This window comes from Oryzias latipes, chromosome 14 (genome assembly GCF_053564925.1).
Source record: "Oryzias latipes strain Hd-rR chromosome 14, Olatipes_Hd-rR_3.1".
NCBI lineage: Eukaryota > Metazoa > Chordata > Actinopteri > Beloniformes > Adrianichthyidae > Oryzias > Oryzias latipes.
Genome location: NC_136250.1, coordinates 23,081,269 through 23,097,029, shown reverse-complemented (window position 1 = coordinate 23,097,029; position 15,761 = coordinate 23,081,269). Strand labels below are relative to the sequence as shown.

Sequence of the window (15,761 nt, the reverse complement as noted above, 5' to 3'; positions counted from 1 at the left end):
AAAATGAGAAGATTGTAATTGTGCTGGCTCCTTCGTGAAAGTAAATTTATTAATGCAAAAAGAGCTCTGCTGTTGACAACACTGTTGTTGACATCCATTTTTAATGTTAGCTACTTCCGCAAACAACAAGTGACGTCGTTCACTGTTGAGTACTCTTCTGCCCATGCGGGTCACTTCTGGGTCATTTCACGGTCACACAGGAGATCACAAAAATTCGCATTTAATTGGAAATGTGAACGGCCATGCAAAAAAAATCTGATTTTTTCAAAAAATCATAATGGAGCATTAAGCCCTGCAGTGTGAACGTAGCCAAAGTGTCTGCAGTCTGTTTATTACTGGGCAATATGTAATATTCTGAGAAGATGTCTGTACCAGAGAGCACAGGTGAAACTTGCTTGTAGCTCAAGAGCGGTCCGCTGCAGAAGAATCAACACGCACCCCCAACACACGTGTGCGCTCCTTCCTTCTACACACGCAGCGCCTGACACACATACAGTCATTCTACAACACCTATATAGTTAGTTCATTAGTTAGATAGGTAGTAGTTAGTTGTTACTGTTATCTGTATAAATGAATATTGCATTGTAATTGTATTTATTTACGATGCGGCCGCAGGGGGATTGGGGGGCTGCAGTCAACCGCGACACCGCGTCCCCTGCTGGTTCATCCCCGCGGTGATCAAAATCCGACGCCGTCACAGTTTTAGGTGAAAAAGCTTCTAAAATCTTAATTCTAAAGCTAAAACGGGGGTCCTACAATATAAGTGAAACACATTCTAATGTCCTTAGATCTGACCAATTAAAAAGGAAAAAAAAGAAAAGACTTTTTTTACAGACAAAAACGATGACTAAAAATTGCCATCATGAACCAAAATTCCAATCGCTTTACTAAAAAAAAAACCTAGCTTTGGTATTTTCAGGACCGCTGCAGTGGAAGTCCTCCCCACATGCTGGTGGTCTAATCCAGGGTTTTTCAACCTTTTTTGAGCCACGGCACACTTTAACCTTGATGACAATCCCACAGCACACCAGCATCAAAAATGTCTTTAAAAAAAAGGAGAAACTCACAGTCTGTATTGATCTACAGACCCTCCACAATCTCACATGCATTTTTGTGATAATTGTGGCAGAAAAAGCTGGAAGCTGCAGCTGTTTTTTCTAAAAGATGTAATAAAAGTTAAGTTAAAAGATTTAAAAACTGTTTGATGTGTGTTCGATGCGGTTTCAAGACGTGATAGAAGACTCGTTGTTCGCTGAGACGCTGTCACTTTAACCCAATGCCTCATGGGAGATGTAGTGCAATCAGCCGTCAAACAGACTCGCGTCTCTGAGCTTCATTGTTTTGTTCTCTTGTTCCACGGTCTGACACCAGATTCTGTGGAAAGCTACACCACTAAAGACGAGCTTTGGCTGGTATTTTTGTTAGAACTGAGAGACTTTATGAGCAGAATCAGAACAAGGAAGTGAGTACTTTAACCACTTCTGATTGGTTAGACTGATGACATGTGATTAAGCCTCCAAGAATGATTGGTGGAGACAGTTAAAGTGGCGGGACTTTTCCCAAAACAGCTAACGCTACGGCTAAATCGGGGTACCGTCATTCTTATCAAAATGTCTTTAATAGAATCAAATAAACACAAAGAAAACATTATTTTATGATCTGTCATATTCCTAACTACTCAGTGTTTTATCAGGGCCTGTTTGGATGAAAACAGAGCTGATATCCTGGAGATGGAAAATGTTTTTAGATCAGTTAATGAGGGCAGTACTTGTGGCACACTAGTGTGCTGCGGCACACTGGTTGAAAAACTCTGGTCTAATCCAAAGTTTACCCTGTTCTTAAATACAACGTCTACTACATAAAAAACTTTCAAAATAAAAGTCTCACCTTTCCATAGCCGCCTTTTCCCAAAACCTTCAGCAGCTCAAAGCATTCCGGCCGGATCTGCTCTGTTCCCTTGTTCACATTGTTTTCTGACAGTTCAAACTTCTCGCAGTCATCCATGTTACTGGTAGAACAGATGGAGAAGAAAAAAAAAAAAGGTGTTAAAAACAACGTGAAAAAATATTTCAAACTATAAAGTAAGCCCCTAATGTAGTTTATTAAAACAGAAAAACACTCCAAAGGGGCAAAATATTTGGCTTTGGTACAAAATACATGTCTGACTGATACTCTGCGAAAATTAGTCAGTTGGTTATTAAAGTTGGATCCTTCAATAAAAATAGTTCTGTCTTCACAAAAATACTTGTTTTAGATTGATCAGTTTCGATTTGTCAATAGCAGCAGTTTGGTTGATCACCAGAGCAAACCAAAGCCCAGAGCCAGACAGGTTGGCATGAAGTCGAAAGCAGATCAGTACTTTGTCGTTTTGTGACAAAAGGAGGATCACTGATGAAGAAAGAAAATGAAAGACTGCAGATGTCAGAATGCAGGTTCTGAGGGCCAGTGTCAGACTTATTTTTCAGTTAACTCCACCTGGATAAGCGGTGACCCGCCAAAAAGGAAGCTGCAAGGGCCAAAGGAGCAGGACAGTGGCCCTGGGGCACAGAATTTGAGATGCCAGCTCCAAAGGGTCACTTCAATCAGTGGTCCCAAACAAAAACAACAGTAAAACTTGCTGGTAAACCCAAAAACAATTACAAATCATTGTCCACATTAACACAGGTGAGTGCATCGGAAAATCACAGCAAAAACTCACAAGTCAAAGCTGCTGCACTGCTCCATGTATTCACCGAGCTGAGCCTGAAAGCAGCAGTTACAACATGACACAGCACAAAAACAGCCATTACACCATGACACAGCACAAAACGGCAGGTTCATCACAACGTGACAGTAAAACATGTCTATCTTAAAAAGTTACATTTCCAGTATTGTGATGAAATCTTGGGAAATGTCGATCAAACAAACACTGACCCAATAACTTAACTTGTAGTAAATAACGATGGTTTTTGTGAATCTACAAATGTATTATTTAAAAAAACAAATGCATTAAAATGTGTGGATATTGTGCTTGTAAGAATGTTGGAAATGTTAGTTTGTGCCCTTAAAAATTGTTTGCCATTGAGAATGCAGTCATATTTTCAAAAGAAGAGAAAAATATTGCATTCTGAGAGATCTTTTTCAGTTTTTGGAAAATGTTAGAATTGTTTAGAGAGAGATTAGGGCTGCACGATATGAGGAAAACTCGCGATATGCGATATTGGTGATTAATATTGTGATAACGATATAAATTGCGGTATATAAACAAATAGCAAAAAAAACAAAAACATAATTTCCATTTCACTGCAACAGTTTAAAAATTAAACTCCAACTGACCCTTGTCGACGTAGGAGGCAAACATCAAACATAAAAGGGCTCATCTCATTGATCAACAACGTAAACGGGTCCTTCCGATTGGTTAAATGCATGAAGGGATTTATTTCATTTGTTCAATATTTCAAGCTGCCATGAGATTGTTTTAGCACATTTAAGTTAACCATTTATTGCGATTTTCGCCGTCTTTTGCGGTATGCATATCGCACAGCTTGATGTTGCGATAACGATAAATTTGCGGTATATTGTGCAGGCCTAAGAGAGATCTTAAACTAGTTAATACTGTAGAAATAAAATTTTGATTACTGTTAAAATGTTAAATAATTGGTTGATACCAGACATATTTATTAATAAACATGATGTTAACAAGTTAAATTGATATATATATATATATATATATATATATATATATATATATATATATATATATATATCAATGCTTTAAACAATGAGTTATATGGCGATATAACTCATTGGCTTTAAAATAGTAAAACAGCTAATCTGACTTGCAGTCACAGCGCTAGCTAAAAAATGTTTTTCTATATGCGCATTTATAACATCTGTTCCCCCTAACTTTGTTTGTATATGAGCATGAGCATTTATAAAACAAAAATTAAAATGAGGCACATACAGGGCTATTATTGTTTTTTGGTCTTATATGTGTGTTTGATATGAACAATTGTTTCTTTATAGTGCAAGTGAATGTGAATTTCTGTAAATTGAAAAATGTACAATAAAGTTTATTGGAAAAAAAAGACAGCGCTAGCTAGCAAGTGTGGAGCTTTTAGCCGGTCTATAGGCTAGCTTTGATGACAGCAAACGTTTTTTATATACAAGGTTTTTAATATGTCGAATTAACATAAAGTCATGCCCAGCTATGCGGTGGTTAATGAAAGTAACACATCGTTTTAAAGTAAAAACAACGATGTTGATGCTATTATACGTTGATTTTATTACGGGACAACAAATTTTGTCAATTACTGAACAAGTTGTTTCCGCTTGGGTTTACTTCATCAAAACCGTTCATCTTCTAATCAGATTTACACTTTGAGATGGTTTCTTTTGCAGCCCGCTGCGCATCCTTATCCATAAAGACCGAAACAATGTGCATAAGACAAAGTCTGTTTAGTTCAAACTAGGCTCTTTTCAGCTCTGTTGTTTTTACAAGTGAGTATGTTAAAGTGATAGTGTCGGCGGAAAGCTTGAATAAATTCATTTACAAATGTTTATTTACGACGCATGGAGTTGTTATGGGAGCCCGCAAAAATTCGCGGGAAACACAGGACTGTGCCATGTCCGATAATGGAAACCGACCTGTTAACTGTGAGCACAGTAGGCCTCGAAGCTACCAAGTGCTAGCTTAATGACTAGCGGCGTTAGCACTAGCAATGCTGTTAACTTGGCTCACCCCATCCTCAAGTTCGTCGTCAGAGACATTGTCATCCGGTTGATCCAGGTCGATGTCGAAAACCCCGGCCATGTCCGCAACCCTTCCCACGGCGTTTAGACAGAAAACAGCGGCCCGCTCCCCCACCTCATGGGCGAGCCATTACCGGTACTGTCGGCTAGAACGCATGAAGCTAGCCTCCCGCTAACCACAACAACACAACCCGCCTCTAGTGTCAGTCACCGGCACTACTCTGTAGTGTAGAGGCGATCAAACTGCACTAGGAAAAAGCCAAACGCCAACTTTCAGCATATTAAACACGATATATGCATATTTAACACCAGTAAGATTGGTCTGAAAAATGATTCTATAATCAATTTCAATGTTCAACAGTGTTTTTAACTTTTTTTTTATTATGCTTGTCCTTTTTCAACAAATTATATAATTTTGAAATTATACACACTATCAACCCTTTAACTTTTTCACGTATTTATGTTTCCACCTTAAAATAATCCAAATATCTTCACGGAATTCCCCATAGAATATGCAATCGTCTTTTTCTACCAGCAGGTGGCGGCATTGAAAAGAGGATCCTTTGTATCTGTCGATGACGGGTTTTTCTTCTTAAAAACTGTTTAAAAAGTTCGTAACTAAAGTTTTTAGTCATAATTCTAAAGTTTTTAGTCATAATTCTCATAAGCGTCAGGTTGAGGCATTTAGTCAAGGTATAACAGCCCTCATTTCTTTTGTTGGTCCCTTCACTGTAAGTAAAATAATTGTTTTTCACTCAGAGTAAAGTATAGAAAAATAAATTTTGGTTGTTTTTATAATGTTAAAAAATGTATCAGCTCTGCCTTCGGTTTATTTAAAATTAAAAAAAAAGAACTGTTCTTATTTTAATTTATAATCAGATTATGAATGCACTGTTACAGAGGCATAGTTACAAACTGATCCTTTTAGAAGAATATCAAGTATTAAATAAAAAATTTTATGCTTAAACACCCCCACATTACTATTTGAACAAAGTAGTTTAGTTACATTATTTTTAATTAAACAAACAGTTAAATTATGAACCTTTTTTTCCCCCTTGAACTGTATATTCATTGGGTCTTGCAAAAGACAAGCCTTCACACTCATCAATATTGCAGTCCATTGCCACGACATGTTTTTGTGAACCCATAGCTCTCAATGTATCATAACTAATGAGTTACATTTAGTCTAGTGTATATATTCTGTTTGATCCGAAGGAAACTGGACCCTCCTAAATCAAACATTTACAGATGACTTGCTGTGACAGTGCAACAATTAAATTCCCACTATAATTAAGCTAGACTATAATTGTAGCTTTTTTATGTTTTCATTTTAATTGAAGAAACAATTTTATGGTGTGGGCCTGATGCATGATTTGTTTTAGAATCAAAGGCTGCGTCACAGTGACTCGAGAGTACAGAGTAATTTAACTGCGTGTTACAGTAATGTCATCTTTGGCAGCCCCCTTCTGCCCTTTTGCTTCATCTAGAACAGAATCAGTGAACGGCGAGGGATTCCCTTAAAAATACCTGCAAATAAATAAGTACAATCCAACTGCCGACATCTGACCTTGACCACACTGAGGTAAAAGTAATTAAAGATGTAAAGCCCACCACGTCCCTGGTTTAGACGCCAGAGGAACTGCTTCTTCTGCTGTGGAGAGGGTGGAGTCTCCCTCGGTTTTAGGGAAGCCCCCCTGCGGGGTCAGAGTTAGTTTGAGCAATTCCTGCGCTCCATTCAAGACCCTGTTGATTGCACAGCGATTTCCACCGACGTCAGTGGTAAAGAAAATCTGCTTTCTGTTTGTGTTGTCTGTTCTGTTTAGTTTTGGTTGTGTTTACAAAAAGAACAGACTAGAACCCAGTAAGAGTTGCAATGCTCTGTTGTGGGCCTGTGTGGAGATCTGAGGTTAGTGTTGTGTTCACTGAAATTCACTTTGCATAGCAACTGACGAGGCAGATTTTTTTTTGTGTTTGGCCTTTGCCTGCATGGAAAGCTGTTATTTAAGACTTGGGCTTAAAACTGTCAGCGTCTTCATTTTTCTTTTCCCTTTTAAATGCATGTGCTTGGATTTTACATCCTCGTGGGGTATTCTATTACATCTTTAATGTTTTTATGTGAACACCATACACAAAGCAGTAGAAAAAAACGGCATTGCTTTATGATTCCCAGTTGCCGTAAACAGTTAAAGTGGCAGGTGTTCTGTGTTAACGACGCAGTAGCTTGTAACCGACAGATTTTAATGAGAACAAGCTTCCTTATTAGAGAGCGTATTCAGTGGGATCATCAAGAAATGAATAAACATTTACAAATCGCCTGCAATTCATGCTTTGGCAGCCACATCCCTGCATCTCAAAATACACACACACACACACACACACACACACACACACACATAAATATATATATCGAGATATTCATCATTGATATTGCATGTGGCAAGTTTTCCTCACATCGTGCAACCCTAATACATCTATAAATATAGATAGATAGATAGATAGATAGATAGATAGATAGATAGATAGATAGATAGATAGATAGATAGATAGATAGATAGATAGATAGATAGATAGATAGATAGATAGATAGATAGATAGACTGATAGATAAAGCACCCCCCCAGTCAAAAACTTAGAAATGCATTTGTTGCATTTTTTTTTCCAATTTAATCCAAAGAGTGCAACTGCGATAAACCCACAAAGCACCATAAGTTGCTCTTCTGAGTTTTGAGATTTTAAAATTTCTGAGAGCTTTTAGGGGTTGTATTGTTGCATTACACCTTATAGTAAAACCCGTTTCCTTACTCACTGCTCCTTCTTTGGGTGTCATTCAGAGCAGTATGGGTGCTGTGTCAGGCGTAGATGTTGCGCAATCTTCAGCCCACATTGGTTTTTTCTTTGAGAATCACACAGAGCTACAATGTTAGCAGAAGAATTAGGAGACAAATGTCATGAGGTGCTTCAGCAAAACACCTGATATTCATCTAATTCAAAAGGGATTGAAAATCTGTCTGAACTCCATTTCTTTAAAGGCAATAACAATTCTGAAACTTAAATTTCTGTTTGCTTCACATCCTGATAGGTTTAAAATTGATTTAAAAAAATGTAATATGTTATTATTTTGCTATTATCGGCTTCAACTAGAAATTAGGGTTTCCTTATTGCCAGTGGCCAGGAAAAAAGATAAATCTGAAATTGATTTTTTTTTTAGATTTAAAAATGAAAAAGGTGTTAAAGTTCTTATTTAGGTGTTCCTTTAATGCTCCTTAATTTCATCTATGTGTATCTCCTATCAGAATTCTGAGCTCTGTCTTCCCCTCTTGTCACTGGCGGGAGCCGTCCCCATAGTTCTACACTAAAACTCCCAGCAACCCCAGCGTGCTCTTCCTGGATGCCACACACCTGACTCTCATTCGCTCAATCAACCACAGCATACTTGAACACTGCACTGAGTGAAGTATTGTTTGTGCCACTTGCCTTTAAGCATTATGTCTGGACCTCGTCTTCTGTCTCCTGACTCTGTTTGCCTGCTGCCTGCCCTGACTTTCACCTGGATCCTGACTACCCCGTCTCTCCTCTGATGAACTTATGCTCGTTGACTCCTGCCTTCCTGACCCTGATTTAGCTTTGTGGACTTCTAACTTAGCTAATAAATCTGCTTCATTTGGATCCAGCCTTGTGACATCTCAATAGATAATTTTTTTTACTGTACTTCCTCCGCAAACTGAAGAGGGCCAGAGCTCCTCCCCACGTCATGCAGACCTTCTACAGTGGTACCATCGAGAGCAACCTGACCAGCTGCATCACCGTGTGGTTCAGAACCTGCACCACATCCTGCCGGAAGACACTGCAGCACATTGTGAAAACAGCTGAGAAGATCATCGGTGTCCCTCTCACTGGCCTCTCTTACAGTTATCACTCCCGCCTCACCCGCAAAGGCATCAGGATTGCAGGGGACCCTTCACACCCATCCCAGAGTCACTTCCTCCTGCTGCCATCAGGGAGGAGACTGCAAAGTCTCCAGGCCAGAACCAGCAGACTCAAGGACAGTTTCCTCCACCAGGCAATAAGGAAACTCAACTCCCTCCCTGCCCTGCCCCCTTCACTCCCTGCTACAAACTCTCACTGAAAAACTTTCACAGCTGTTCAGAACATCATCTTCACCAAAGACTGCCATCACCGACTCATCTACTTACTGTTCTTAGCACTGTTGTCACTTTAAACTGCCACTTTAACCATCTCATTGCTCTTTTGCACTGTTTAGATTGCTATTCTTCTTCTTCTTACTGGTCTTTTATCTATTTTATTTTATTATTCTTTAAGCTGCTGGCACTGTGGGGCGAATCCAGTGAGACGGAGTCTGAGATATTAATGACAGCGTATGAGGATTATACCCTTTCTGCTTGAAGAAAAATAAAGGAAAAAGTAAATGCACAAGTTTCTAATTTCCATTTTCATTGTGACGCATGTATATGTATATATCTTATTCAACTTAAATGAATTACTTCAGTTGGTAACAAGTAATTGAGTTACATTTATTTAACCTAATTTTTTACGTCTATCCAACTCAATAATTGTTTTTACAGTTTAAATTTAAATATTGATCAAACTAAATGCATTTTATTTCAATTCAATGTTTTTCCATCTTAATTTATTGTTTATCTCTATGTCTGAGTTTGAGGAGGCTGCAGATATTCTCATTTTTATAACAGTAGAATGAATGTTTTTAATGTGGATTCGCATTACAAAACAGTTATTCAATTATCATGACTCTAACTTTAACTCCAGTTCTTGAGTCAGATAAAAGCACTAGAGGTGCTAAATAATCTCATCATCCTCTCCCTCCCTCTCACTCATGGTACAGAAAGAATTAAACATAGTTGTCAAGGAAAGCCTCCTGCTGCTCAGCTGCACTCCTCCCCTCCCTGCTCTCAGGTGTTCACAGCTGGTTCTCATATGCTCCTGATTTGTGCCCTTCTTAAGTTGCTCTGAACCCTCTGTCATTGTCGCAGTGTTGTGGTTTGCTGGCTTCTCTAGCTTTGCTAGCCCTTTCGAGTTATTTAGTTGTGTGTCTTTCCTGCACCTGGGTTCCTCCTTGGTTCCTCGTCACAATAGTAGGACAAAGTAACTTTGCAGTAAAACAGCAAGACAATGAAACATATTTGGACAAAACCCACACTTAAACCAAAATCCGTCCAGACAGGCAAAGGGAATGGTATCCCACAATTCCTTGCACTGCCAATCTAACAGCAGCACCAAAGTTAAACCTAATTAATTGAATTAATTTGAATGAAAGTAAATTAACTGTCTCTGATAACTACGTGTCATTTTTAGGTTGACTGAACTCAAAAAATTAATTTATCTTAACTGAAGCAAATAATTAAGTTAGATCAAAGTAAAAAAGTTTATCTTTACAACATCCATGCATGTTCTTATCACCCTCTCACGGTGGAAAAAGTATTATCTGAGCTTCTTCATCCACTAAATTATCTTCAAATGGACACGTCATGCTGCTTCACCTCTCTGTAAACAAACTAACCTTCAACTAAACCTGCTCCAGACCAGGTTATGTTCAGAGCATGAGTTGCTGTGGCAACTTGACATACATACCCTGAAACATACCTCAATTTTTGGAACCGAAAGCTGAGGTTATTCACTTCCTTAGCCTCAAACTTACCGTGGTAACTCACATAACCTGCTTTTTGCAATACCCCCCTGATTGCTGTCGCTGTGCTGAATGGATCTTGTCTGTTATTTCGATTGGTGGATTTCCTCTGGCATGTGCTTTGCGATGTGTAGTTTTCTGAGTGAACTGTCTGGCTGTTAGAAACAGAAACAGAAATTAAACAAAAGCATGTATTAACAGTGAAGTTAGGGGCTGCTCTTGGACCAGAACTTTGTGTTTTGAGCTGCCAAATCTGATTATCCAAACATTAAGATGGTTATATTTATGCAAAACTGGGAGCACAACTTTTTTCTTCTTATTTGTTTACTTCTAGAAAACAAACACACTAAATGCTAAACACTACCTTAACTTCTACTGACCTGTGCCTCTTACCAGGGTCCTCCAGGTTTGTGTCTTGTCAATGTTGAAGGTACAACTCAGCTGGCCTGGCACAGTCCACACACACCAAACGGAGTAAAAGGATGCAGACTGAGCTTTATGCTTGCTATATGTTTTCTCTCCACCTCTCATTTGTTCCAACAAATGGTTATTGTTATGTTGTAAAGTTGTTGCTCCATTTACTCTGAGTTTGATCAGTGGTGTGTACTACACAGTTCAAAACAGACTAGATGTTTAACCGGGCTATTAATGTCATCCTAATGAGGCTCATATTTTTGGTTTAGCACTAATTGACTTGAACATCTGAGTCTCCTCTGTGAAACTTGAGTTTTAAAGGAATCTATAAGAAGCATTTCACTAAAGAAATGTTTCCTTGATTTAATGACTTTTGTTATTCATGCACAAAAAAACCTTTACATATTCAAGAATATGCAGCTACACTTTTATATAAAATAATTCAAGGATCAAATCTAATCCAGTAAAAACAAAAAATAAAATAAAACAGGATTGGTGTCATTTTTAGAAGATGGAAAATATTATCTGGAACTGTTTGCAATGGAGTGTCATGTTCTCCGGATTTCTTTTTGTTTTTCACCCCTGTTAGTGGTTGAAACAAGCAAAGAACAGAAGATAGTACCATTTTTTACAAGGCGCACTTAAAAGCCTTAATATTGTAACCACCCAGCTGGTATGTCACTATAGCCGAGGTGCTAATAAAGTGGCTTCATTGGAGAGCTGTCTGTGCTCCATTCACCGCACAACTCTGGACAGTCTCAGAGAGGAAGAGGTAGGCAAAGATGTAAACTCTCCTTTTCAGCATCAATAGCCATTTATTTGAACACACCACAAACACCAAACAGCATGGAGGTCACTTGTGTTCCCAGCCCTCTCACTCATGGTTTTCACATCGAAATTCCCCACTTCCCGTGATTCTTAGGGGCTGAAGGCGGGGCTAACCCCTAGGTCGCTAAACTATTTTTTAAAAAATGACAGTGAGCGTTGTAATCCAGAGGTACATGGTGGTCTGTCAAAATGTTTGGTTGAGTGTTTTTGTAAAACACTGCTACCATGTAGCGTATAGGTTGGGATTTAGCATTTCACTTTTGGCTTCTCCCATCAGGGGTTGCCACAGCGAAACAACCCTCCCAAGAGGATGAGTCGCATGGTAAACTTGGCAATGTTTTTAAACCGGATGCCCTTACTGACGCAACCCCCTCAATCCAACCGGGCTTAGGACCGTTACAACAGCAGAGAAGGGAATAAATAGGGAGCAGCCCGGATTCGAACCCTGGTTTCACGGACAGAAGGTGCCACAAACCAGCAGGAGCTAAACTGGCCCAGGTTGGGATTTTTTTTTCTTTTTTTTTTTTTCCGTATACTTTTTTTATCCCTCAATGGGGAAATTCTTCTCCGCATTTGACCCATCCCCTGGGGGAGCGGTGAGCTGCAACTGAACTGCGCTCGGGAGGCAGTAGCTTTAAGGGCCTTGCCTAAGGACCCTCACTGAGTGATGCTAACTGCTCGTCATTGATATGGTAATTGCCCCCAGTACCATTGTTTCTTCCCCTCCGGGAATTGAACCCTGGATACCTGCATGGTAGCCGCTCACCTTACCAACTGAGCTACTCAGCCGCTCAATTTAGCATAGTCATGCTAAATCGGCTAACACTCCTAAAGTGGCTAACATGTAGCTAGCGTGTACATTGGGAATTAGCTTAATTAGTAAAAGTAACATTGTTTAAGCAGTATCAGGCTTTTGTTTTACGTGTTGCAAACAAGGTTGGAAGTTACAGCTATTGTGGTTACGCTAACGCGGGTAACTCTTCTAACGCGGCTAACGTGTAGCATGTTACAGACAGGTTCTAGAGTGATTGTAAACACAGTTAATAATGTCTGTCTGACTGATGGACTTATCTCTGAGGTTGTGTTCAAATCCCTTCCCTACTAATTATATGGTCCACTAGATAGTGTGTTCTCCATTTTGTATTGCTGTTTAAATCTAACCCTCTGTCCGAATTACCCCTAACCCTTATATAATGCACTCTATAGTGCGTTTGCCATTTTGTACTTCTGTCCGAATCTAACAATTCCAAAATCGAGTGCCCTATAAATTTCCCAGAAATCTAAAAAGAAACCCACTGTACATCAATGCTTTCTAGAATGGCAAATATAGACCACAATGCATTGGGTCGGAACAATTTTTGGCAAAGTAATGTATTTAAATGTTTTTTTTAAAATAAAATATTAACGTTTTTATCTTCAGAAGACAGTTGATTCATAAATGGTCGCAGCAAAATGCTTATATCAATTAGATTTTAGCTGTGTGAAACCGATGGCGTCATATCTGCCATTTAAAAAATTCAAACAAAGTAGCGAGCATGGTGTCTGAATTGCTTTTAAAATCTAGGGCACTACACAGTCCCTCACCATATAGTTTTTTAGTAGGGTTAGGGTGGGAATTCGGACATAGCCCCACTCTTTTCTCTCGCTCAATGTGCCTTATAAATGACATGTGTTCAAAAATAGACATTTATTGTGCACCTTGTAATCTGGTTCACCTTTTAATGCAGAAAACACAGCAATATAAGCAAATAGAAAAATCTAACCATATCATGTTAGCAAAATTGCCCACCAAGTAAGAGAACAAACAATGAATACCAAATGGGAAATCCTATTTCATGTTCCGCCGTCAGACATGGAACTCTGTGGCGAATGAAGGACAAAAGCGGACGACGCCTGTGAAAATCACGCAGTTCCAACCAATGCTCAGTTGGGGTCAGCATTGTTCATAGTTGAATTTGACCAGGTCAGGTGGAAAATATAGCAAGTCCCGCTAGTCCTCTGACAATATTATCCACACCAAACTGCATTCATTCTTAATGGCTTGGTCACAACTGGCCTTACAAGTAGATACAGCATGGCTGCAGGTAAACAATATATTAAAGTTAAGTAAGCCAGTACAACTAAAATGTTCATGCATGTTTTTTCTATGGGCATGCTGCGGCCGGCACACTTCTAGTACATGCAAGGGTAAGCAAGGGTGAAGTAGGTGAGACAGAGGAGCTTCATTCAGATTTTTTTCTACCCTCCCAAATCCTGCATACCGCACTATTGGCTTGTAAGTGCTGTTCATGTGATAAGTGCAGGTCCCCTGTACAATTTTACCCAATTTTTTGACAGACTTGGCAGCATTAACAAGTGCTGTACTAGCGCCTAGAGTGTGGTCGTCACTGTATGGCAGTGTCACCCGTACCCTATAATGCATGCAACTTTCATTAGCCTTACTAATACTTCTCAACACACCTACCACACGCATGACAATCATACTTTCCACTTTAGCTAGCCTTAAGAAAACTGCAAAGCACACCTACAGTCCTCTTAACCCTTTCACACAATAGCTGTCACCCGCAACAGTTAAATAATCGGCAATCATCTGATTCTGACACAGAGAAAGGCTGATTTTACAATAGTCGAAAGAATGTCAACATTGGAACTAAAGGTCTGGTGTAAAAGTAGCAAAGATGCGCTTTGAACCAGCCAGGACTGTGTGCCGGGACAACACAAAAACCTCCCTGTGGGTGCGTGGGACTATACCTTAAGATAATTGACCACTTATCTCTGATTCTTCCTTCTTTAGATTAGTACTTTTACTCCTCCTGGTAACACAGAGTGCATGTGTCATTTGTTCCCTTTAGTCCACTTCTATACTGTGGGTTGCGAAAAGAGTGTGCAATCACGCTTAAAAGAAATCCTTTTTTTTAAGCAGATCGGGTGTTTTTTTTTGGGTCTGCACAAGGGTTCAGATAAGCGTTCACACTTGCCAAATGAAGCAAAGGGAAATAAACTCACCTTTTGTGAATATCTAATGAGGAGCAGATAGCTGTGGGTTATTGTACTCCAAAGTAATTTCTTTATTGTATAAGTGGATTTTTCTTGCCATCCAAAAAGAGTTAATTAATAAATTGATAATTAAGTATGCAGAAGTAGAGCAGTGGTTCTATGATCAGAGAATGGCTGTTTCAATTCCCTGTTTGGCTTTGCATGCGTGGAACTGTCCTTAGCCTAGACCCTGAACCCCACCTCCTGGTGGTTATAGGTTGACGCCAGTGTTTGGCAGTGGAGCTGCCATCAGTGTGAAACTGTGTGTGAGCATGTGTGAATGGGACTGTGACTGTAAAGTACTTTGGGCCTCAAAGAAAGGTAGATGAGTGCTATATAAGTATATGCCTTTTACCATTTACTTTACGCCATATGACAGAGGAACTCAACAATGGCACTTTAACCCTTGTGCTATCTTAGATGACCCCACCTTTACATTGACGTGTTCTCCCTACCATGACAAAGGTGGATACAGGTGGAAAAAATTATTGTAATCCATGGACACCAGTGAAGATCACAAATCATTGAAGAAAAAAGGTTCAGCGCACTGTCTAGTGGGTCTAGATGACCCAACTCCCAATGTCAAAGTGCCTAGGATAGTACAAGAGTTACAAACTTATACCTTTTATAGAGTATGTGATATGGTGCCTCTGTCAGACTCCTCCCCCTTCCTCTCCGCTCGGCTCCTGATTCATCCCAGCTGTGACCACTTACCTCATTGGCTCACCTGCCTTCTTAAGGAGCTCCAGGATCATCATTATTCGCCAGTCCGTTGCCCCTGATGGTGCATAGTTGGTCATCACGTCTCGTTCATGTTACCTTGTTACGTCAAGCCTGCGCCTAACTTCTGTCTCTACTTACCTCCAGGAATCCATAGCCACAAGTGGTCGCCAGAATCAGCCTCTGTCCGGAACCTTCTCTCTGCCATCTCCTCTCATCTCTCGGACCCCCATCGACGACGACGACTCCTGCCGAAGGCCTGCGGAAGAATCCACCGGTGACGCCACCGAAGTCTGCTCTTCGCATGTTTGGGAATCCAGGATCCTGCTCTCGATCTCTCACCTACCTGCTTATTAAAACATCTTACCTGC

The 15,761-nt window shown here is 39.7% G+C and overlaps 1 protein-coding gene and 1 long non-coding RNA gene across 4 annotated transcripts in view; one reads left to right on the top strand and one right to left on the bottom strand.

Annotated features, from left to right (window-relative positions):
- rps6kb1a (ribosomal protein S6 kinase b, polypeptide 1a) overlaps positions 1 to 7,690 on the bottom strand; it is a 20,492-nt gene extending 12,802 nt beyond the window's left edge. Inside the window, exons 1-3 of one of the 3 annotated variants that reach the window (XM_020709068.3) lie at positions 7,537 to 7,690; positions 2,699 to 2,742; positions 1,888 to 2,008 (exon numbers count right to left, since the gene is read on the bottom strand). In XM_020709068.3, the coding sequence (XP_020564727.1) occupies positions 1,888 to 2,008; positions 2,699 to 2,742; positions 7,537 to 7,557 (186 nt within the window). In that variant the 5' untranslated portion in view covers positions 7,558 to 7,690. Of the gene's footprint in view, positions 1 to 1,887; positions 2,009 to 2,475; positions 2,569 to 2,698; positions 2,743 to 4,720; positions 5,010 to 7,536 lie in introns of those variants that run through there. The other 2 variants (XM_004076634.5, XM_078930439.1) reach the window with 2 other exon arrangements.
- Positions 6,418 to 15,761, top strand: LOC110016409 (uncharacterized). The gene is made up of 2 exons (XR_002291708.2): positions 6,418 to 6,510; positions 15,538 to 15,761. It is a non-coding gene; the product is annotated as an uncharacterized LOC110016409 (long non-coding RNA).